Genomic DNA, 24,779 nt, shown 5'->3' with positions numbered 1-24,779 from the left:
TTTGTCCTCTGAAGAATGAACTGCCATTCCCATGCAAATCTCAGACACCCTGGGACCCCTTGCCCATGCCCCTGCTCCTTGACAGCTCAGCTCCTCTGGTGTCATGCTGACAGTCTTTCCTCCAGCTGCCAGTGCCCAGGGGCGGGGAGGCAGGCAATCTTTAAACTGAGGATCCAGATTGAACGTGACTACAAAAAAACCCTAATGCACTTCCTAGCAATGGTCCCCACACACACCACTGCTGCCTGCTCCCTACTCAGCTATGCACACTATAACCCATAATGGAACTTGAGCTGCTTACAGAGCTGCAGGCAGCACCTCATGAGAGTTGGGACATCTTGAATAAAGACACCAGGGCAAGTCCCTAATCTTACCAAAAGTGCATCAATGGAAGGAGGAGTGAGCCCTGCAAATTAATGGCAAAACTCCCACTGACTTCAGTGAGAGCAGGATTGGTCCTTGCATTTTAAACCTTGCTCATTCAAAAGCTGCCCACACAGGTTTTTCTGCATGGAATTCAGCTTCTCCACCTCAGAGAGCGGTAGGCCTCCATTAACTCCACTGGGATTTTTAGTCAGTAGCCTAGATGTTTCAGTCCTGATGCCTGCTCCACTATAATCTACCCTTTCAGGCTGGCTGCTGAGGATGCAAAAAGACATTAGTTATATGCTCCATCTAGCCTCAGGAATTAAGAACTGGTACCGGTAACTTTATCCAAAAAACCTTGCCAAGGGATAGGTGTGCTGATACCACAGCCTATCATGCTGACTAATATTGTCTCATTGTTTCCTTGTGTTCTCACCTGTCTGTCTCTCTCTATCTGTTGTTTCTTGTCTTTTATAATTAGATTGTAAATTATTTGGGGCAGGGATCATCATTTTGTACAGCACCTAGCACAATGGGGTCCTAGTCTATGACAAGGGCTCCTTAATCATAATTAAAAAAATCTGTGAATTAAAAAAAAACATGCTTCTGTTTGAAATGTTTTTAGCTTCTATTGTTACAAGTTACATCTTACATCTACTATAACTGATGGAGGGTAGGAAAAATGTTTTCCTCTAGTTTTTAGTTTGTGTATGAGACAGCACTTTGTGCAGAGTCATTGTCACCAATTCCCCTGTATAGCCAGGCAGGCTCAGTCCTGCAAGAACAGGGGTCTGCACAGGGAGCCACCTGCCTTTTATTCAGTGCGAGATTCAGTGCCCTTAGTTTGTCAGATTCCCCTGTTGGATCTTTCATATAGCAACAGTGAAGGGGCGGGGGGAACCTTTTAAAAAAACATGGAAAAGTCAGGAATCATGGTCCAATGTAAGAACCTGATACTTGAAATCTAGAGAATTAAAAAAAAAAAAAAAAAAAAGAGTTCCAAGTTTACAGTGCTCTATTTAACCACTTGTAAAATCCAACAGCTACTCATTGTTTACCTTCAGACCCTACAACGAGAGACAAGATGAGTGAGGTAACATATTTTATAGGACCAACTTCTGTTGGTGAAAGAGACAAGCTTTCAACCTACACGGAGCTCTTCAGGTCTGGGAAAGGTACTCAGTTTCTCACACCAATGCAACTCCGATAGGTATTTAGCTGTGACTCTGAGTTCCTTTCCCAGACCTTAAGAAGAGCTCTGTGTAGCTCAAAAGCTTGTCTCTTTCTCATCTCACATCAGTCTAAATCAGGAGTAATTCCAGGGAAGTCAATGGACAAGGTCCTTAGCTGGTGTCAATGATGCACCTGCTTTGATTCAAATGCAGCTGTGGTGATTTACACCAGCTAAGGATCTGTTCCAAAGGAATTGCATTGATGTGAGAAACTCCACAGTCTTGCACCTTGTGAGGTTCTGTGGGGATGGGACCAGAACCTGGGTCTGCAGGACAGGTAACACCTCCATGCCACTACCTGACAGCAATGGGAAACCTGTAGGCATCACCGCATACTTCCCGTGGAGATAAAACCACAGGAAGTATCACCCCAGAAGGCCGAACTGACAGCTTCCCTCATGGCCCCGATTGGTCCAGGCACATTATTTAAACCCAGGAGGAGTTCTAGGAAGCATCTTTGCAATAAGGTTGACTTCCCTGCCAGCCACTGTGATGGATCTGCCTCTCTGCTAGCTTTCAGACCCTTGGCTCCAGGTTGGACCCTCGGCTTCCAGCCTTGAACTCTGACTCCGAGCCCAGACCCTGCTTTAGTACTTGGACTCTGACACCGGGTTTGACCCCTGGCTTCAGTATTGGGAGGCCAACTCCAGCTTTTGACCTCTGGTTTTGGTACCTGGACGCTGACTGTGGCTTTGATCCTGGGCTTCAGTGCTTGAACTCTGACTCTGGCTACAGACCTGGCTTTGCCCTTTGAATGCTGGCTCCATCCCTGCCCATTGGCATCAGTACTAAAACTCCGTCCCCTGTCCCAAACTCCAGCTATCACTCTTAGATTCTGATCCTGGAACCCCTGACTTAGACCCCGGGACTCTGGCTCTGGCCATTAGGACTGACTGCCCAAGCCCCCCCACTCGTAACACTTGTGTGGTCATTTATACCCATAGATTGGTTGTTTAAAATGGTTGGGGAGAGAGAAATAACTGTTGTGTTTACAGCAATGGGGATGTGGAGAAAGGAAAGACAAAGGGAAGAAAGTGACTTCACTTCAGCCAGGGTGGTTCTGGAGACAGAGCTAAACAACATTTATTTTAGTTAACACCAGAATGTGGTGGAATGGGCAAGGAGCGGGGTTTGGTTCAGGTTTTGACCCTGCTGTGTTCTAATCTGCTGTACCAAATGATGCTCCAACCACAACACAAGCTTTACCTGAGCAATTGCTACTGTGAAATACTGATCAGCACAAGGTCACGTCAGGAAGATGCCACTTAGCTCCCTGCCTCAATGTCCTTCTTTGTGAGCTGTACCCTCCTCCCTGTGCTTAAGGAACAGGGACCGTTTATTTTGTTACATACCCGGAAACATGCACCAGCAGCAGCACGCAGAAGACAAAGAAAAGGTTGTGTGTGTACCAGAAGATATTGTAGTTCGAAAGCCTGTAAAGAATAAACTCTGGTTTAATGCCATTCTCAGATATTACACTCAGTAATCTGGAATCCAGGGCACATAGAGGTAAATTGCAGGGAACAAGCAGTGCCACATAAGTGCAGGGAGTGCAGGACAAAGGAGAAGAAGAACTTCCTTCTATTGATGATTTTAAAAACCAGGGAAATTCTCCCCACATAAAAACTCTGTGAACTGTCACTTAACTTTATTCCTTTCTCCATGAATACAATCATCACTCAAAAAAACTAGGAACTCGCTAATCAAGGAAATATTCACGCATAAGCTACCTATCTTCACAAATACACAACACAGCACATTCCAACCCCACACAGCAGCACAACATATTCTCTTCCAATACAAACCCTTATCCCCACCCACAATACAAATCAAAAATAAAATCGAATATAACCTTAACTCTGACTATATAATTTCAGAAACTATTATTAAGACATTGCAAACATATACTATGTCCCTCTCTTGAAATGTCTTCATCTCCTTTTACCTAGACAGCTTATATCTGTTACATTGCCTAAAAATAAACGTTATTTCTTTTTATTAAATCAGAACTTTTTTGCTATTTAAAATATATCAGACTGCTTCTTTTCTACTATCTGTGATTCAAAATAGACATTTATCAAAATCTAATTTCCTAGAAATCAGTGTTCTTGAAAACCTGAGTTCAAATTGTGTGTTTAATTCCTATTTTGGGAAACTGGCCTTGGTATGTGGGTGGGTGTAGATTTGCATTGGAAGGAAATGTGTATGTGATGGTTTATAAGATAATAATGTGAATGACTATTGTTATATGTTATTGAGAAGATAGCTTGTGTGTGGGCAGTTGGCGCTTATTTAGGAAGCCCTGAATAAGTGGCATCCTATATTTTAGTGATTGAGTTCATGGGAAAGGTCCTGGAATAACTTTAACCTGTAATTGGATCCCACATTTTAGCATTTTTCTGTATGTTTTATTACATTTTATAATCATTCCAACTCCCTCCTAGCAAATGGTTCTTGAATGAAAAATGGAGAGTTGCTACACAAGCTGGTGCTGAGCTACTGCATGGAAGACATTTATTTTTTTAAATTAAGACGATTTTTCAAGAAGTGTCTTCAACTGGTTTTGTTCTAAAATTCCTATGTCGGAAACTGCTTTTCCATTTCACCTCAAATCTGTATCAAGCCTTTACTTATTGCAAATATAGAGACAGCATGAAAGAAAGTGGAAAGAGTTTCCAGGAGAAGACAAAGAAGACATGAAGGAGCAGATTGGATTACAGGAGGAGAAACGGGCTTAGACACAATAGGCGGCTGCAGAGCTGTGGAATGCGTGAAGAAAAGAAGCTTGATCTTCATACAGAAGAGGAGATGCCACTGTAATGAATCTAGAAGAAGAGGCATTGTCGAAGCACTAAGAGAGGAAAATGAGGTTTTGATGGGAGTGGAGTTTTAGGGAGGGGAGACGGAAGGGCAGGAGGTTGCCATAGTCAAAACAGGATATAACTAGTACACAGTCTTGGAAACAGGGAAACCTTTGTTGCCTGGATCAGGAACAGTTTTAAATTTTTATCACAGCAATTTCATTATTTCCAAGAAGGTTTGCATTGCATCTCTCTCTTTTTTTTTATTTAAACAAATGCTACTGTTATTTTCTAATTTATGTTGGTCTTGGAGAAAACAGACTTTTGCTTTTGGAAAAGCCCTGCAGAGCTGTATCAGTCTGAAGTGATCATTTAGTGTTTCCACCTTTTATGAAATGGGTTTGGCTTTGGAGGCAAAGCCTTTAGTATAGCTTACATCCTGCCCAATTATCCTGAGATCTTATCTTGAGTCTAGCAGCACTGCAGTCTAATCCTGCTCAAATTCAATGCTTCTGTAGCTCCATCTGTGGCTGCCAGTTCCTCAGGTCCTGATTCAGGAAAGCATCCTTGTTCAGGAAAGATTCTTAAGTACATACTGAATTGCTTCCTCAATCAGGGCCTAACAATAATAATAATAGCTAGCTAAGACATGCTGGTTCAGCAATGTAATTTACATATGCCTAACTGACATAATTCGGACTAATCTCTCATGCTTTGAGTTAGGCACATCTGTACGTACCTTGTTGAATCGAGATCTAAAACCCCAATTCTGCAAACACTTGATTCTTGATCCTGCAAAAACATTAATCTACTCAAGTGAGTACTGGATACGGACTGCTACGTGAGCAAAAGTTATGCATGTGCTTAAGTGTTTGCAGGATCAGGGCCTAAGGCTATGAAGGCTATCAAACTCAACCCTGCAGGGTGTTAAGCAATCTGACACTTAAGTCGTTGGAGCAGGCACCATATAGCATTAAGGACTCTGCGCTAAAAAGGGGATACAGTTCCCTGCTCATTTTCTCTCTAGACTATCATCTCCATTAATAATGTTACCTGAGGCTGTGACCAAGAATTATTGTGTTCAGTTATGAAATATGGTACCCAGAATTCTTAATATGCCCTTAAAAAGACACTAAGTCAATTAAATGGCACATTTCTATCTGAAATATTTTATCGATGTATTGTTAGAAGAAACACCCAAGAAAGGATGAAGAAAAACTACATTAACCTCTGATTTTTCCAGCAGTTTATTTACTTTGCGCATTTGACAGCACTTTGTGTACAATTAGTTTCACTGGTACCACTGTACAGTCAGTTTCCTGTTTTGCTTGTGTGGATCTTTCACACAGTGACAGTAGGGTGATCAGACAGCAAGTGTGAAAAATCGGGATGGGGGTGAGGTATAATAGGCGCCTATATAAGACAAAGCCCCAAATATCAGGACTGTCCCTATAAAAATGGAACAGCTGGTCACCCTAGTGACAGGGGAGAGTAAAATTGTCTAGATTTCAATAGACCATGTCCCTTAAATACATCTACGCTCTGAAAACATCATCAGTTTTCATATTTATTGTACAAATATTGATTCCAAAACGTAATGTGCTAGTTCACTACAAGTTAGTGCAACAAATAGAACAAGATATTTGATATTTTCCTTCCATTTATATAATGCCTGTTACATATCATTGTAGTTGCTCTGTATTCCTTCTAATCTGCGGCAGAATACAATTTCTCAGATTGTGATGTTCAATGTAATAATCAGATTAAGTCTTACCTGATAGCATATGTAGAAGCTGTGCACATTAGGAATAAAACTAACACCATCAGGACCCCAGTCAGTCCTGGAACTGCAACATAAACACACACAGATTTAAAATTGTATTAGGAAAAGGTATACTCATCTTTTATGACCATTTAAAGTGCCGGTCTGTATTAGGAGCACAAATCATGTATTGATCAAAATGATTTATTTGATTTGTGTAATTTATTTATTTCTAAGAATCAATTTTCCAAATAAACACAGTTTCAGAGAATTTTGTGCAAAACAGATTTTCACTGTTATTCTCCATCTGGAGAGGGGAAAATATGTTTTCTGCCTTGCATTAGTCCATGTATATACAGATACCTCTAAAATTCACAATTTACTGTTCACTTCTCCTCTTGTACCCCCTTTGCACCATGAACCAGCTGGATCTCAGCAGGTACCTTTCTAACAGCACAGGCTTTCAGTTTGCTGTAAAGGCTGGTTTTATAATAGCTTTTGAAATCTCTTTCAAAGCTAGTTACTTGCAGAACATTTCCATTTTAATTTTGAGTGTTATATATTTTTTTTAAATGTACAGCTCTCCAGAACAGCACAATTAAAAAATTGGTCACAGAAAGAGAATTTCAAGCAAACCAACTGCAATGCCAGCTGTTGCTACGATCATTTGCAGACCCATTTTACCCTGAAATGGGAAAAGTGCTGCAATTAGTCTTCATAACATAGTATAATGTTTGAAGTTGTTGACTGTAGAACAAAACCTGCAAAGATGAGCTGCAGTCAGCATTCCAGAGTGATAGGACAAAGACTTTAAATTACCTACATTAATTCTGGCATCTGATTTTCAAAGTTTGTACAGCACCTAGAAGCATGGGGACTAGACAATGGCTGGAGCTCCTAGGCACTATGGCAATAATAATAACTAATGGTTGGTCAGGGATAGCTCATTTTATTTAAAATTAAGATGAATGGGAACTATCCATTTGTGCAATAGCTACCTACGCACTCCTGTACTCTTATTGCTGCTACTCCTGTCCTTCCTTCCTTCCTTCCTTCCTTCCATCCTCTTGTCGTTTCACTTGTTGCCTCCTGTCTCAAATTAGATTGTAAATTCTTCAAGGTGAGGACAGTGTCTACCAATGTGTTTGTACAACACCTAACAACAACAGGGCCCCAATCCTGATTGGGACCTCTAGGACCTACCACAATTCAAACAACCACAATAACGGAAATGGTTTGAAATGGTTGCTGCATTCTCACCTGAATGCTTCTGCTATTTTTTTTACAAGTTAAACTCTTAAAAATTTAAAATTAAATTAAACCCCCACACCTTAAGCCTCAAACCATCTGTGCCAAGTATTGATTCCTATACTGTAGGATATGCAAGAGACATGGGACCCCATCCTGCAGTCCTTTCAAATTAAACTTTTTTTTTGGCTTGTTTCTATGCTGTCTTGCACCAACCCCTACCAAATCAGAATAGCAGCATTCTGTCTTCATTCTGAACAGGGGTGAACAAGGTGAAACACAGTAGAACATCACACCCCGTAGGCGTCAATGGGAGTTGTGTCTGAGTGAGGAGTGCCTGCATCAGGCCCAGGGAATCCATTCCATAATGGGAGTACATTGTTCTGTCATGTGCATGCAGCTAAAACCTCTTTGCTCATTTATTTTTATGATTCTAGTTGCTTGCTTCCATGTTGCAGTTTAATCATTCTAAAGCTGAACTGATCCTGACATAAACCAGCTGAGACAACCAGTCAGTGTTTTTCATAGATTCATAGATTCATAGATTATAGGACTGGAAGGGACCTCGAGAGGTCATCGAGTCCAGTCCCCTGCCCGCATGGCAGGACCAAATACTGCCTAGACCATCCCTAATAGACATTTATCTAACCTACTCTTAAATATCTCCAGAGACGGAGATTCCACAACCTCCCTAGGCAATTTGTTCCAGTGTTTAACCACCCTGACAGTTAGGAACTTTTTCCTAATGTCCAATCTAGACCTCCCTTGCTGCAGTTTAAACCCATTGTTTCTGGTTCTATCCTTAGAGGCTAAGGTGAACAAGTTCTCTCCCTCCTCCTTATGACACCCTTTTATATACCTGAAAACTGCTATCATGTCCCCTCTCAGTCTTCTCTTTTCCAAACTAAACAAACCCAATTCTTTCAGCCTTCCTTCATAGGTCATGTTCTCAAGACCTTTAATCATTCTTGTTGCTCTTCTTTGGACCCTTTCCAGTTTCTCCACATCTTTTTTAAAATGCGGCGCCCAGAACTGGACACAATACTCCAGCTGAGGCCTAACCAGAGCAGAGTAGAGCGGAAGAATGACTTCTCGTGTCTTGCTCACAACACACCTGTTAATGCATCCCAGAATCATGTTTGCTTTTTTTGCAACAGCATCACACTGTTGACTCATATTTAGCTTGTGGTCCACTATAACCCCTAGATCCCTTTCTGCCGTACTCCTTCCTAGACAGTCTTTTCCCATTCTGTATGTGTGAAATTGATTTTTCCTTCCTAAGTGGAGCACTTTGCATTTGTCTTTGTTAAACTTCATCCTGTTTAACTCAGACCATTTCTCCAATTTGTCCAGATCATTTTGAATTATGACCCTGTCCTCCAAAGTAGATGCAATCCCTCCCAGTTTGGTATCATCCGCAAACTTAATAAGTGTACTTTCTATGCCAATATCTAAGTCGTTGATGAAGATATTGAACAGAGCCGGTCCCAAAACAGACCCCTGCGGTACCCCACTCGTTACGCCTTTCCAGCAGGATTGGGAACCATTAATAACAACTCTCTGAGTACGATTATCCAGCCAGTTATGCACCCACCTTATAGTAGCCCCATCTAATTTGTATTTGCCTAGTTTATCGATAAGAATATCATGCGAGACCGTATCAAATGCCTTACTAAAGTCTAGGTATACCACATCCACCGCTTCACCCTTATCCACAAGGCTCGTTATCCTATCAAAGAAAGCTATCAGATTGGTTTGACATGATTTGTTCTTCACAAATCCATGCTGGCTATTCCCTATCACCTTACCACCTTCCAAGTGTTGGCAGACGATTTCCTTAATTACTTGCTCCATTATCTTCCCTGGCACAGAAGTTAAACTAACTGGTCTGTAGTTACCTGGGTTGTTTTTATTTCCCTTTTTATAGATGGGCACTATATTTGCCCTTTTCCAGTCTTCTGGAATCTCTCCCGTCTCCCATGACTTTCCAAAGATAATAGCTAGAGGCTCAGATACCTCCTCTATTAGCTCCTTGAGTATTCTAGGATGCATTTCATCAGGCCCGGGTGACTTGCAGGCATCTAACTTTTCTAAGTGATGTTTAACTTGTTCTTTTTTTATTTTATCCGCTAAACCTACCCCCTTCCCATTAGCATTCACTATGTTAGGCATTCCTTCAGACTTCTCGGTGAAGACCGAAACAAGGAAGTCATTAAGCATCTCTGCCATTTCCAAGTTTCCTGTTACTGTTTCTCCCTCTTCACTAAGCAGTGGGCCTACCCTGTCTTCGGTCTTCCTCTTGCTTTTAATGTATTGATAAAAAGTCTTCTTGTTTCCTTTTATTCCCGTAGCTAGTTTGAGCTCATTTTGTGCCTTTGCCTTTCTAATCTTGCCCCTGCATTCCTGTGTTGTTTGCCTATATTCATCCTTTGTAATCTGTCCTAGTTTCCATTTTTTATATGACTCCTTTTTATTTTTTAGATCGTGCAAGATCTCGTGGTTAAGCCAAGGTGGTCTTTTGCCACATTTTCTATCTTTCCTAACCAGCGGAATAGCTTGCTTTTGGGCCCTTAATAGTGTCCCTTTGAAAAACTGCCAACTCTCCTCAGTTGTTTTTCCCCTCAGTCTTGATTCCCATGGGACCTTACCTATCAGCTCTCTGAGCTTCCCAAAATCTGCCTTCCTGAAATCCATTGTCTCTATTTTGCTGTTCTCCCTTCTACCCTTCCTTAGAATTGCAAAGTCTATGATTTCATGATCACTTTCACCCAGGCTGCCTTCTACTTTCACATTTTTTTTTGGTTACATTTCTTTTTCTAACATTGGATAATACAGAAATTTGGTTTTAATATTATGTAGAATCTCTGTATGAAACTATGTTCCACTGACTCATCTGCAGAACAACAGCACTGAAGACTTTGCTCACACCACTCCAAGAGTTTCTATAACTCCTCCTTCCCGACTACTGGGTAAGCCAACCTAGGTTCATCTCGTCATGTGCTTGATGTAACAAATGGCAGATTTGTATAACACCAACACAGAAACTAAATATTTTGTCTGGAGCGTGATGATGAAAAATGGCAAACAGTCATGGGAGTTATTTTTTTGATTTGCAGATAACAGAGCAATACAAGCCATTATATTTAATGCGTGTTTTCTAAATATTCTAATCGAGGTTACTGAATCAGTATCACACATCCTCAATTAGATCCCTGTTTTCTTTTTTAAATAGTTACATTCTCCCTGCAGCCATCTCGAGTTGGGGGGAGGGGTTATTATCCACTGACACTCTGTGAGGCAGCAGCTTTCCCTTCGTTTAGGGTTAATCTCACCTCTGAGGGACTGAACACCCTCAACTCTCACTGAAGTCAGGCAGGGAAGTTGAGGCTCCTCAGTACCTTGCAAGTGCTAAACCTTACAGGACTGGGCTGTCCATAAAGGACAGGGAAGCCGATGAAGTGGGTCAGTTGTCCTGTAACAACCAAAAGCCCCTAAAGTCGGGCTCAGGCTACAACCTAGCCCTTCAATTTGCCTCCTTCAGAGACTCACTCCTCTTCTAAATATTAGGAGAGATCTATTGAGCAGCCTGCATTAACTTGGAGCAACAAACTGGACTAGCCATCCCCCATTACTCCCTGTCCCCATCAATGCTGCTCCGTGACAGGAGACTCTACAGCAGTGGTTTTCAACCTTTTTTCATTTGCAGACCCCTAAAATTTTCAAATGGAGCTGCGGACCCCTTTGGAAATCTTAGACATAGTGTGTGGACCCCCAGGTGACCAGGGACCACAGATTGAAAACCACTGCTCTAGGGGGTCCAACCTTTGATTTATTTTCTCTCTTTTCCAAAAACTAAAAGCCTCATTCTTCTCTCGCTGAAGTCAATGGAAGTTTTGGTTTTGACTGGAACAGGAGCAGGATAGGTCCCTACGATTATTTGTATGTTGCTATGTGGATACAGTGAAATACCTTTAAGGACACTTAGGAAATACCTTTAAGGACACTGTGATCCCAGCTCTGCCCCTAGCGACATGGAGGTAAATCCCACTATGGGTGGAAATGAGACCATTGTCTTGCTGACAATATATTTCTGGTTTGATTGCAATATGAAATCTAAACTAATTAATCAGCTTATCAACTCTGCACAGAACATCACCAACTTACCGGTAGTGAAAAGGAGTCTCCTGGGGTCCTGAAAAATAGACACAAAAAACAAACAAAAATCAGTTGCTATTTATCATTTTATATTTCTTAATATAAGAAACTGCTCATAAATTCCACATGCCTCACTTCGACAGTCGATCCCTAAACCTGACTGTAAAAGTGGACTGTGTAACTGGTAATAGAGAACAATGACAACTACTACACTCCATCAGTGTAAACTGAACCTTTTGCCAACCCTGCAAAAAACAACCGCACACTGAATAAGAAAGCAGAGTAGTGAGACAATCAGACACTTCTCTGTTTTCATAGATAATCATTTTACAAAACAACTTTCCCTAGCTACCGAATAGTTGTAGGAGAGGGATGAGATTTTGAAGCTGAATATAAAAACATGGGGCAAGTATGTTGCTCCCATTGAAGTCAACTGGAGTTTTGTCACGGACTTCCCTGGAAGCAGGACTGAGCTTAACATGGCTGCCTCAAGGAGTTCACACTATCAGGCCAAATTCTTCTCTTCACTTCCTTGTGGGAGGTTGTGGGGGAAAGAGCAGCAGTGTTGAGTGGAGGGGAAAGGGCAGAGTGCCAATTCTACAGCATGCTTCCACAATCCCCTTGATCCTGTGGAAGCCGCTCTATGGCCTTGTCTTCATCAGAGGGGGGGGAAAGTAGGTTCTTAACTCGAGTTAACTACCTCGAGATAAAATCCTAGTGAAGGCAAGGCATTTAGTTAGTTTTTGTATGAACTAGCTGGTTGAGTTAAAGACGAGACTCCTCCATAGACCATAACTCAACCTGCTAACTCATATGAAAATTTCTAACTACCTTGCCTCCACTGGGATTTTGCCTCAGGTTCATTAATTCAAGTTAAGAACACACCTTTTTTTTTTTTTTTGTAGTGAAGACCAAGTCCATGAGGATCATGGGTGAGAGGGATAGGCTGCGGGAAGAAGCAATTATGGAGCAAAGGAGACCGTCATCTTCCATGGAATCATTCCTCCACTCAACTTCAGAAGGATTCTGTGAGCATAAGGCTAGATCTACACTACGGGGGGTGTGTGGGAGGGTCGACCTAAGATACGCAACTTCAGCTACGTGAATAGCATAGCTGAAGTTGCGTATTTTAGGTCGACTTACCTGGCTGTGAGGACGGCGGCGAGTTGACCGCTGCCGCGCCGCCGTCGACTCCGCTTCCGCCTCTTGCTGTGGTGGATTTCCGGAGTCGACGGCAGAGCCATCGGGAATCGATTTTATTGCGCCTTACTAGACGCGATAAGTCGATCCCCAGTAGATCGATTGCTACCCGCCGATCCGGCTGGTAGTGAAGACGTGCCCTAAGTTAATGCCGGCCTTGTAAGCACTAAATGATTCCTATTCCCCCCCTATTTCGGGCAAAGCCTACCACCCAAAGAAAAGTTAGGGGGCAATGCACAGTGGGGAAGCCTGTGGGAGCATTACTCCTGTAGGCAGTGCAAAGGCAGGAGAAGACTAAGACCAGAGTGTTTCCCCCAAATGACTTTTGGCCCTACATTCTGATATGACTTAAGGGGGATACATTGGAGATAGAAAAGTCAGCTGAGTATGGCATTTTGCAAGCAGAATGCAGCTTCCAGCCTCATTCAGGCAGATAACTAAAGCCACAATAAAAGTATCTGATACTGTTCCCATTCAAGCCAACAACAGTTTTGCCATTGACTTGAATGAGAGCAAGATTGGCCCAAATCTTGTCATCCTTCAATCCATATGTCACATTACACTGTCTGCGCAATGCTTCAAATGCAACATCTATTCTCCTGCCTCTCCCATTTTATAAGGTTTAATGACAGGGCCAATGATAGCAGCATAAATGATTCAACAAGGACAGCCCAGCCACCGTGAGGGCAGTAAACTAAGGCATAGAACAGTGAAGTGACTTGCCAAAGGGCACACAGCACGGCACTGGTGGAGACTGCTGCTGAAGATATGGGTCTCCCCAGAATCACACTGGCTCACATGTTTGGGGACTCTCAATCCTTTGGGTTAGAAGTTGGTAGGAGGATTAACAGGATAATGGATACCACCTTAAAAATTAAACCATCATCCTGGAAACTCTCCACCTCCATGAAAAGCTTGGTCCTCTAGAGCAATGCTTGCAGCCACACAATTCATGTTACATAAACAGAAAAGCAGCCTGACTCCAGGGACAGAAGCTTGGCTCAGCAATGTGGCTGTCCTGGCAGCTAAAGAGCAGGTAACATTTTGGAGAAGAAGGACCCCAAGACAAATTGGCAAAGATATGGTCTAACTTTTTAGAAATCTTTAATTCCTAGCAGATAGAAACCAAGCTGTTGCTCTCCTTTTCCTTCCCTTCCCCCTTTCCTTTCTTTCCCTCCCTTCCCATTCCTTTACTTTTTTGTTCTTTTTGTCTTTTTCTCCCCTTATTTTTGGGGGTGGGGGGATTAATAAAATATAAATAAATAAGTGAAGTAACTTGCTCAAGGTCGCACAGAAAGTCAGTGGCATAGCCAGGTTTCCTGACTCCAATCCTAGTGTTCTAGCCATCGAAAGGAAGGGGGAAAAAATCAACAGGATACTGCATTTTCACATTATACAAGACAAGCACCACTGTACAGATCACTCGTGGAAACTATAAGGCACCATACAAGTTACATCTATTTCAAGGAAAATATAAAAGAACAGATCGCCCACCTCACCGCGGTAGTTTGCTGCATTTAGTGCCAAAAATTCTTCAGTATAGTTCACAGAGAAGTTAAGAACATTCACCAGGTGCGCGGCAACATGTAAGACTATAAAACAGAACAAATCTCAGTTCAGTAAACTGCATTTTGAAGATTATGTGAAGCCCTTAATCCTGATCGCTCATATGTGTAGGTGGATCCCTGTTCTTACATATATGAGTTTGTAGATCTGGGTCCCAAGTGATTTACTAGGCTGATTCCATCATTACCATTTAGTCTATGCTACTACTAGCCTTTATATATAAACTACCTGTTTATCAAGTATCAGAGGAGTAGTATCATTAGTCTGTATCCACAAAAACAACGAGGAGTCCAGTGGCACCTTACAGACTAACAGATTTATTTGGGCATAAGCTTTTGTGGGTAAAAAAACAATTCTTCAGATGTATGGAGTGAAAATTACAGGTACAAGCATAAATATACTGGCACATGAAGAGAGGGGAGTTACCTTACAAGTGATGACAAGGCCAATTCAATCACGGTGGATGTGGTAAACTCCCAATAATTGATGAGGAGGTGTCAATACCAAGGGAGGGGAAAATGCTTTTGTAGTGACCCAGCCACTCCCAGTCCCTATTCAAGGCCAAATTAATGATGTTAAGTTTGCAAATGAATTGTAGTTCTGCAGTTTCTCTTTTAAGTCTGTTTTTGCAGGGTTTTTTTGTTGCAGGATGGCTACTTTTAAATCTGTTATTGAATGTCCAGGGAGATTGAAGTGTTCTCCTACTGGCAAATAAATGTGTTAGTCTTTAAGGTGCCACCGGACTTCTTCTTGGTTTTTTTACCTGTTTATCATTTTCCTTTGCATATTTGGAACATTAAATTTACTGACCTGCAGATTTTATATAAGAACTTTCTTTATGGAACTGATCTAGCTCTCACTGAAGTCGACTGGAAAACTCCCATTCACTTTAGGGGAAACAAGATCAGTCCTAAGACCCCATATGCTATTTTTGTACTAAGTGAGTTGGACAGATAGGCTGATATGAAAATACTACTCATTTTGAACCTTTTGAAGTACTGTAGTTTATTTTCCCACTACAATTCTCTGATTGGGAGACTGAATCCAAGGACTGTGTCAAAGCTATGTTAACACTTCACTGAAAGTGGCAATATTTTATGATATTGTGATATATTGGCCACATGTTTGCAATGGGTCTTTTCATCTCTAACATCCATGCCTCCTCATTTAAATTGACTACATGTGGTCTGAAATCAGTTAGGATGGCAGCTTTTAATTTGATTTCATATATGAAATAAGAACTGACACTTCAGAACCTGTAACTTTTAAGGAAAGTCTTTCCACGCAGATTTAGATCCCAGGCTTCAAAAATTCTGAGAAAACATTCACACGTCTAAACAAAGAAACACAGAGAAAAACTACCCCAAAACGTACTGCGCAAGAAAAGCCACAAGTGACTTGTATTGTTTAATATGCTTCCCACATGAGCTAGTGCTAGAACCTTTTGAAGTACTGTAGTTTATTTTCCCACTACAATTCTCTGATTGGGAGACTGAATCCAAGGACTGTGTCAAAGCTATGTTAACACTTCACTGAAAGTGGCAATATTTTATGATATTGTGATATATTGGCCACATGTTTGCAATGGGTCTTTTCATCTCTAACATCCATGCCTCCTCATTTAAATTGACTACATGTGGTCTGAAATCAGTTAGGATGGCAGCTTTTAATTTGATTTCATATATGAAATAAGAACTGACACTTCAGAACCTGTAACTTTTAAGGAAAGTCTTTCCACGCAGATTTAGATCCCAGGCTTCAAAAATTCTGAGAAAACATTCACACGTCTAAACAAAGAAACACAGAGAAAAACTACCCCAAAACGTACTGCGCAAGAAAAGCCACAAGTGACTTGTATTGTTTAATATGCTTCCCACATGAGCTAGTGCTCAGCACAATAAAATCTTACCCGAAAAGACACATATAGTAACACCACATGTTACATGGAAAGTTTTACTTTTATCCAACAGCCTTCTTGTTTTCCTGCTGGCAACCTAGTAAGAAAAGAATTCAAGCAATCTCTCTTCTAAAATGAAGCAATGGAAAATAAAGTTAAAAGTAATTGATGTTCTAGAGGTGATTTCTTTGTCAAATTAACTTTTACACGAGGCTTAACGCTATTTGATCACAACACCTACATTTAGTAGGCACAGGATTAGAGACAATAGGGTAACTCCATGGGCTTGATGCAGAAGTTACTGGAAGATGTTGTTTGATGTATGTTATTCAGGAGATCAGACTAGATCAGCATAATGGCCCCTTCTGGCCTTACGATCTATGAGTCTATACACTAAAAGTGAATGAAGGTTTTTAATGTAAATGACCAATAGCACAGGACAAGGTATTTGTTTACACTGTGCATCTGTTCACCTCATATCATTGTCAGGCACAAGGCAGAGGACACAGGATAAGGCTACAGTTATCTTCAATTTGCAACCATCCAAAAAGTGCCTCAGGCAGCCAGTACGTCTGTATTACTTGAACAGTGTTACTTAGATTTTTGTCACAAGTAACATTTTACTTTTTTTTTTACATTTTACTGATTTGAGTCACAAGCCATGGAAATTACTGGATACTGGATATTTAGAGAGACCAAACCTTCTTTAGTTTGTCAGATTTCTCTTTTCGGGATGCCCAATAGGTTAATTATTTGGGATTCAATCATGTCCAATAGCTCACACTGGAGGCAGCATAGAGCTGCAGAATAAGGGAGGTATGTCCACTTTTCTACTCTTGGTGCTCTGTATTTCCTCGCTGCATGGCTTGGGGTGGGGCCACAGCCCGCAGCCCACTTTTCTCTGAGTTTAGGTAGAAGCAAATAGTCCTGATACTCAAAGCACACACCAGCTACTGAGCAAGAGAGGAAAATGGGGGTAAGGCTTCATTTGCACTCAGTCTTCTTGTGCACACAGGCACATGATGACCTTACTTACCAAAGCAAGAAATGTTCTTAGCACTGGGTCCAACCCAGCTACTAGCCAAGTCAATATGAGTACTTTCCTTGGCTTCAAAGGGATCCGGAGCTGGGGCCACATACAATGCATCTACCATGCACATCTAGGGGATACCTGTCTGCAGAGTAGCACTATAAACAGTTAAGCAAATGAATAATCACTAAATATGTGTGTACTATAACCTTTCTACTGTTTCTCAGGAATCTGTCTATGTGCATGGTCCTTGCTAACTGATTGTATTCTAAATGTTGTTTACCTTCTGAGATCCTCGGAGGAAGGCCAGGAGAATACGGCACATCGGTAAAAGGACCAGGCTGCAGTTCAGGTTGAGGACAGATGCTGAAGCTCTGCTAATACACAATCCTAGCTGAACAAATACAGCAAGAGTCAGATTATAGGGCGATAGTATGGTCCAGTGAGTAGGGTGCTTGGCTAGGACTTGGGAGACCCAGATCAATTCCCTGCTCTGCCACAGGTTTCCTATGTGACCTTGGGCTCTCTGTGCCTCAGTTACTCCCATAAATAAATAATAGTACTTCCCTAACTGATAGGGGCGTTGTGGGGATAAATGCACTAATGACTGTGAGCGGCTTAGGTACTATGGATACGGGGGGGTTATGACAGAGTGTAACAAAAGATCTATTGCACACTTAATGTCAGAAATTCAGGTGGCTTTACAAAATGAAATAAATTTGTCCCAAAGGACCAGTTTTGAAGACCCGGTAGAGTAGAGTGACCAGATAGCAAGTGAGAAAAATCGGGACGGGGGGTGGGGGATAAGAGGTGCCTATATAAGAGAGAGCCCCAAATATCAGAACTGTCCCTATAAAATCGGGACATCTGGTCACCCTACTGTAGAGTAATTAAAAGAATTCTTTGTTCTTCCCTAGAGCAGTGGTCTCCAAGCTTTTTTGATCGCGCACCCCTATCAGTAAAAAATTATTGAGCACGCACCCCCAACATATGTATATTTATTTATGTATAAATTATATATATGTACTACTATACTAATATATTATGTACATTATAAAACATACAAAAAAACTGAAATTAAAAAAGGATGAGATAAAGATGAAATAAACAATACTTTTTAAATATTTTTTATTGTATTTTATTTATTAATGGTACAAAAAACCTTTTTGCTCTCTCAAAAAAAAGTATTATTAATAATAATATTTTTAGTGAGAGCAATGTGATTGAATATGCTTCATTATTTCTGAAAATCCTGGTTTAACACTATGATACAGCGATTCGAAGGTCTGGATTAGGGTATGGGTGCGGGAGGGGACTCAGGGCGCGGTGCGGGGTCTGGGAAGGAATTAGGGTGCAGAAGGGTGCTCAGGGTGGGGGTGCGGGAGGAGCCTCAGGGCTGGGGCAGGCAGGAGGTGCAGAGCACTTACCTGGGGCAGCTCTTGTTTGGTGCAGAGGGTGTGCAGGTGGCTCTGCGCAGCGCGGCACCACCCTCATGGCCACAATTCTGGGAGCTGCCCCCCTCCCCCCCAGGCAGGGCCACCCAGAACACAGGGGCTTTAGAGGCTGCAGGGCCCTGGGCTAAGGGGGCCCCAGGGACTTGGCCTGCAGCTCTAAAGCCCCTTTCAGAATGCGGCCCTGCGAGCACGGGCCGGAGGACTAAGGAGGAGCAGGGGCAGCCGCACAGCCAGCGGCCAGAGAGAAGCGGTGCTTTCCCCTTCAAAGCGCTGCTTCTCTCCAGCCAGCTTTGAAGGGGAAAGCACCGCTTCTTTCCAGCCACTGGCTGTGCGGCTGCCCCTGCTCCTCCACGGGCCGGAGGACTCAGGGCTGCATTCCGAAAGGGGCTTTAGAGCTGCAGGCCAGGGCCCTGGGACCCCTTAGCCCAGGGCCCTGCAGCCCCTAAAGCCCCTGCGTTCCGGGTGGCCCTGTTTGGGGGGGCAGCTTTCCCGCTCGCTCGTTCCCTCCCTCCTCCGGCTGCCCTTTCCCCCTCCCCCCACTCCGGTAGCGCTCCTCCTGCCGCGCACCCCAATTGATCATCTTGCACACCCCCTGGGGTGCACGTACCCCTTTGGAGACCACTGCCCTAGAGGAGCTTGGAGATGCCCAGCTGTTGCCTCTGAAAGCAGAAGAATCTAGAAAATTTTTATAAGGGGCAGGCCTCAGCCCCATAAGTAACTATAGCTATGGTTCAGACCTAGCTACGTAAAAGAAGAGAGAAAATCTACTGTGAGGATTTGTTGACCTAATCATGGGCCTGATCCAACTCCCACCAAAGTCAATGGAAAGACTCACTTTGACTTCAGTAGGAATTGGACTGGCCTTTTTTTATGTCAAAAGGTGACATCTCACTTGGAAAGAACTGCCACCCTAAGCAATGCTCCCAAGTACATGGAATGGAATAAATCAAAAGCAACACTAATGTCAATGGAGCAACCATCCTCTAAGCGACCAGAGGGGTTAAACAGGCACAGTTAAAGCGAAGGAGAGGATTACACAGCATGAAGATCCTCATTAGCCACTTAACTAAAAATTAATGACTTTGTGATAAATGAGCCAAAGAACAATGTCACACATTAATTCAGCTAAAATGGAAATAATTGTGCAGTTTCAGAGACTGTTGGAATAGACTCACAGTAGGTCCTTACCAAGTCACCCGGTGCTAATAAGCATGTTCCCTAACTTGGACCCCAAATCAGCAGTGGGGAGTTGATAGCTGGGAATTCCACTCACTAAAGCTTTTATAAAATATGCTTCATAACATTTATCACTCCACTTGGATCCTAAATAATTAAACCTAAACCACACGTCAAATAAATGAGCAAAGTACACCTTGTGATGCCTTAACCCTGTATTTTGTTGTCTTATTGTACTGTGTTTGCTCATTTGTTTGCTAATTCAAAAAATGTAGCAATTTAGCAATTTGCAGCAGTTATTAGTTTGAATTTGCATTTTTCTGTTAGCTTTTACAAAAGATGCAGTTAGACTGTCAGTAGATAAAGAAATTTTACTCCTAAGGGACTTCTGTAGAATCACAATATCTCGCACACACACAAAAATGAATTAAAGAAGTATACAAGTTAAAAGACAAGTCATTTTTGCATAGTTTTATGTGTGTGTATTTTTAAAATATAAATCAAAATAAAAATATAGTATCAATTTGGAAATGTTTGCCCTTTTTCAAAAAAAAAATAAAACATAGCTATTTTTGTAACATGTAACCTCAAATGTAATCAAAACAATTTTAGGTTTTTCTCACTTTCTTTAGTGGGAAAAAATAAAGGAAAGGGGGAAAAAGGAAAGAAAAAAAGAGAGGGGGAAACTAGGAGAGAAGGGTCAGTTTACAGTTAGTTGAAAAATTTAAAAAAAAAACTGTTAAGAGTTTTGGAAAAATATGAAAATTTGTCATTTCTTTCTAAACTTTTTTTGTGGAAAATACAATTTTTCCAACAGCTCTAATATTACATATACATACACATACACTCTCAAATCAAATAATGAACATACACTTCTCATTTAGAATTCACACAGGTACATGTCTACCAAGATTACGTCCACTGTAACATTAGCAGCGGCGCTGTCTTCCTTATGAGGCATAAAACTAAGCTCTAAACCTGTTATAGTCATTAAAAATCCCAGGCACATGTTATAAAGGCAGAAGTAATAACCCTGGTTTCTTAGCCGATTTCTGACGTGGGCAGTTATATTGCCCAAACAGTATTAACTCATCCTCTACATCATAGTCTGAACAGGAAAAAATATTCTTTGATTCCTGTCCTGTTATTTAGGGTTGCTGTGTATTATTTAGGAGTGCCACATTCCACTCCAGAGGGGCTGCATTACAGTGATAGATGAACAGATGCCTAAGTATTGATTACGGATTATTGTATAAAGGACAGAGGGGACAAAATCCTGTGGATCCCTATCAGGCACAGAGCCACAGGAAGGAGGTGATGGTAACAATGATCTTATTTTTACATGGTACCTTTCATAGAGAAGGATCTGAAATCACTTGCACACTTTGGGCCCAGCGTCCCCTGTACTGGGAAAGGAAATTGTGGAAGGTTGCATGCCAGCAGAGAGCTTGTAATAGTGGATGATTCTCCCGTATACGCCCCATCTCTTTGTAGTGAATTTGGCCACAAAGCCAGCAGGTACCTGAAATACGCACAGCTTGTATGAGATCTTCAGTGGAGTGGCCCACCTGGCTGGAGCGTCTGTGCCTCCACATTGGCTCCCAATCCCCCTTGGCTCCTTTTAGTCCGTTTGTTAGAGCTGAGCTGCTAGGGATTCCCCTCATCGAACACTAGCCTCCAGAGAATGAAGGGAGGATTATCATGAACAGACTCGCAAATGTCCCTAGTGTTGTGATGATGGCATGAAGGAGTGATCACCCCCCACCCACTCACTACACACATACACCCTGAACCTGCTCCTGGTTCAAAGTGGGTAAAAAATATCATTTGAACACTGTGGCATTCATAGTAAATACAGTATTTCTATTTCCTTGCCACAGATTAGGCTTAAAGGGACTCCCACGTTATTCAAAATGAATCATTTTATAACATCACAAATATTTTTGGAGTATCAGAAAAGTGGCAGTGCTCTTGACATCCTTCTGTTTCGCTCTGGCATAATATTTGCGTAAGCTGAATTCTGGAGAGGTGAAGTTTGTTGCTACTTTCATTCATTATTATTTCTGTAAAGGAAGGCTAGAAATGAGCTGTGTGTGTCAAAGGAATAATTTTTAAAAAACTGTCATCAAAGTGTTTTAACATTTTCATTAGAGGCTTTTGACACAAAGAACGGGTTAGAGAATCTCAATGATGAAATGAGAAACACGGCAATTATTTGAACTACAGGTTATGGAAAATCCAGAAATAAAATGAGAGTGCTAAAAGTAAACATTCCAAAGCTCAAAAATAATAAGCAAAGCAACTGGTAAACTTTATAACTTCTGTTATCTGGCACATGTGATATATCACAAGGATATTGAACAGGATATTTCTGCTTGGGTTGAAATGTACAGCATCCATGCAGCCATTATCTAACAGCACTTTTATCAGATTGCAAGCTCCTAGAGGCAAGGGCCATGTTTTGTTTTGTTGTTCTGTTTGTACAGCGCCTAGCACAATGGGGTGCTTGTTCATGACGGAGGCTCCTAGGCATTACAAATAATAAATAATAATAAGTAGATGTGATTATCTCACACAAAATTACAATGGAATCCCATGTCTGTTGTTAGCTGAGCCCAGGGTGATTACTGTCTTGAACATTATTAAATATGTGAAATTATGTTTTGTCAGAATCATAGAACCATAGGGTTAGAAGGGACCGCAAGGGTCATCTAAGCTAACTCCTGCCAAGATGTAGGATTTGTTGTGTCTAAACCATCAAGACAGATGGCTATCCGGCCTTCAAAACCTCCAGTTAAGACGCTTCCACAACCTCCCTATGGAGTTTGTTCCATTGTCCTACTGTTCTTTCAGTTAGGAAGTTTTTCCTGAGATTTACTCTAAATCTGCTATAGTTTGAACCCATTGCCTCTCGTCCTGCCCTCTGTGGCAAGAAAGAACAACTTTTCTCCATCTTTTTTATGGCCGCCTTTCAAATATTTGAAGACTGCTTTCATGTCCCCCGTCAATCTCCTCTTTTCCAAATTAAACATACCCAGTTCCTTCAGCCTTTGCTCGTATGGCTTGCATTCCATCCCTTTGATCATCTTTGTCACTTGCTCCTAGATTCTTTCCAGTTTCTCCACATCTTTTCTATACATTGGTGACCAAAACTGGACACAGTACTTCAGCTGAGGCCTAACCAGCACCAAGTAGAGCGGTACTATCACCTCCCATGACTTGCATGCTATGACTCTGTTAATGCAATAACTACACAGCTATTTTTAGCACTGTAATATAAGCCCAGAGAGCCCAAGTCTGTCGACCCGATTTGGAGTCTTGCTCCCTGGGACTATGTAGACATACTCTAATGGTTCCAATTGAAGGAGCGCCCCAAAAATCTCAATCATGTATACATCATGCAGGCTGGAAATAGCTTAAGGAAAGCATTGTATGCAGCACTTCAGCACCCCATCTTCCATCATCAAAATGAGGAGGAGTGCAACAGGAAAGTTTGCCCCGACTTTTTTCCCCAAACTTCAAAATGGCTCAGTTCTGCTTTAGTATGCAGAGTGGGTATTTTATTTTATTTCATCTGAACTGGTTTGTCTATTACTAGTTTGCACAAACACATGTGACACACTATACCTTGGGGGAGTGTCCTGCAGCCCCCATATTCATCATTTATGTATAATTGTGATATTTCATATAAAGCATGCCATGTGAGGTATTAGGGGAAAGGTTATGATTTGCTGAGAGTTCTATCTAAATATGTATATTAGTGCATATGAAGTTAAGAGATTTTGTTGAATGGTTGTCACAAAAATATGCTGAGAGTTAGGTAACTGCCCAGATATCAGAGCCCCAGAGACAAGGACAAGGGAGCTAACCAATGTCCGGTGGGTGTCAAACAACCATCCACAGCCATTGTCCAGCAAGTGAGTTACAACTCAGTGACTCACTTGCACAAGGCTATGCAGGGGAGTTGCTCAACCAACCTTGCCTGGTGACTCAGCAATGCCTGGACTTATGCACATCATGGCCTAAGGGTATAAAACTGAACACAGTGGCCCCATGCTTAGTACTTTCTCTTCTCCTCCACCTACACTGAAGGCAATGAGAACGCAGGAGCAGCAGAGACTGGTCCCCGGGCTAAGAGGGAAAAGCCTGCATATGAAAGATTGTAACCAACCTGCAATATCCACTGGGGTGAGAAAAACTGCCTGATCTAGCAGTTGCCCAGTCTAGTAGGGTTGAGAATTTAGACGGTGTGCTTATATTTTCTTTTTTTTTTTTTTTGGTAACTAACTCTGACTTTTTGCCTATCACTTATAACCACTTAAAATCTATCTTTTGTAATCAATACATTTATTTTAATGTTTATCCTTACGAGTGAGTTTGACTGAACTGCTTGGTAAATCTGCTCAGGTCACAAAGGCTGGTGTATATCCACTTTCCATTGATGAAGTGGTGAGTCAATTAACAACCTTGCATTGCTCAAGAAAGAGTCTTGAGCAGTGCAAGATAGTATATTCCTAGGGTGCAGGGCTGGGAGCTGGGGGATTTGGCTGGTGCCTTTATCTGTGTGACCATGAGTGGCTCTGGGAGCATTCATGCAATCTAGCTGGGTGCGGGGCTCCACATGTGGTTGTACTGGAAGGGTTTACTGCTTGCCACTAGTAAGGTATTGTGAGAGAGAACCCAGAATATGAAGTAAAGGGGCATAGTGGCCCCACATTCCCAGGTTGCACCCCAGGGATCCTGTCACACATAGATTTTCACACATCCCTCACTTCCCACAAGTAACTCATAGAAAGTTATTGGGCTTGATGCAGAATTCACTTACAGTTGTTTTACACTGGTATGACTCTGCTGACTTCAGCTCAGTTACACTAGCATGACTAAGAGAAGCA

The 24,779-nt window shown here is 41.8% G+C and overlaps 1 protein-coding gene across 3 annotated transcripts in view; it reads right to left on the bottom strand.

Moving 5' to 3' along the window:
• NOX4 (NADPH oxidase 4) overlaps positions 1-24,779 on the bottom strand; it is a 135,914-nt gene that overhangs the window by 103,251 nt on the left and 7,884 nt on the right. The window contains exons 3-8 of one of the 3 annotated variants that reach the window (XM_054015679.1): positions 17,541-17,651; positions 16,240-16,324; positions 14,259-14,356; positions 11,574-11,601; positions 6,174-6,246; positions 2,951-3,031 (exon numbers count right to left, since the gene is read on the bottom strand). In XM_054015679.1, coding sequence (XP_053871654.1) covers positions 2,951-3,031; positions 6,174-6,246; positions 11,574-11,601; positions 14,259-14,356; positions 16,240-16,324; positions 17,541-17,651 — 476 coding nt within the window. The remainder of the gene's footprint in view (positions 1-2,950; positions 3,032-6,173; positions 6,247-11,573; positions 11,602-14,258; positions 14,357-16,239; positions 16,325-17,540; positions 17,652-24,779) is intronic. The other 2 variants (XM_054015681.1, XM_054015680.1) reach the window with 2 other exon arrangements.

Source organism: Malaclemys terrapin, chromosome 1 (genome assembly GCF_027887155.1).
Source record: "Malaclemys terrapin pileata isolate rMalTer1 chromosome 1, rMalTer1.hap1, whole genome shotgun sequence".
NCBI lineage: Eukaryota > Metazoa > Chordata > Testudines > Emydidae > Malaclemys > Malaclemys terrapin.
This window is presented reverse-complemented; position numbering and strand designations above follow the sequence as displayed.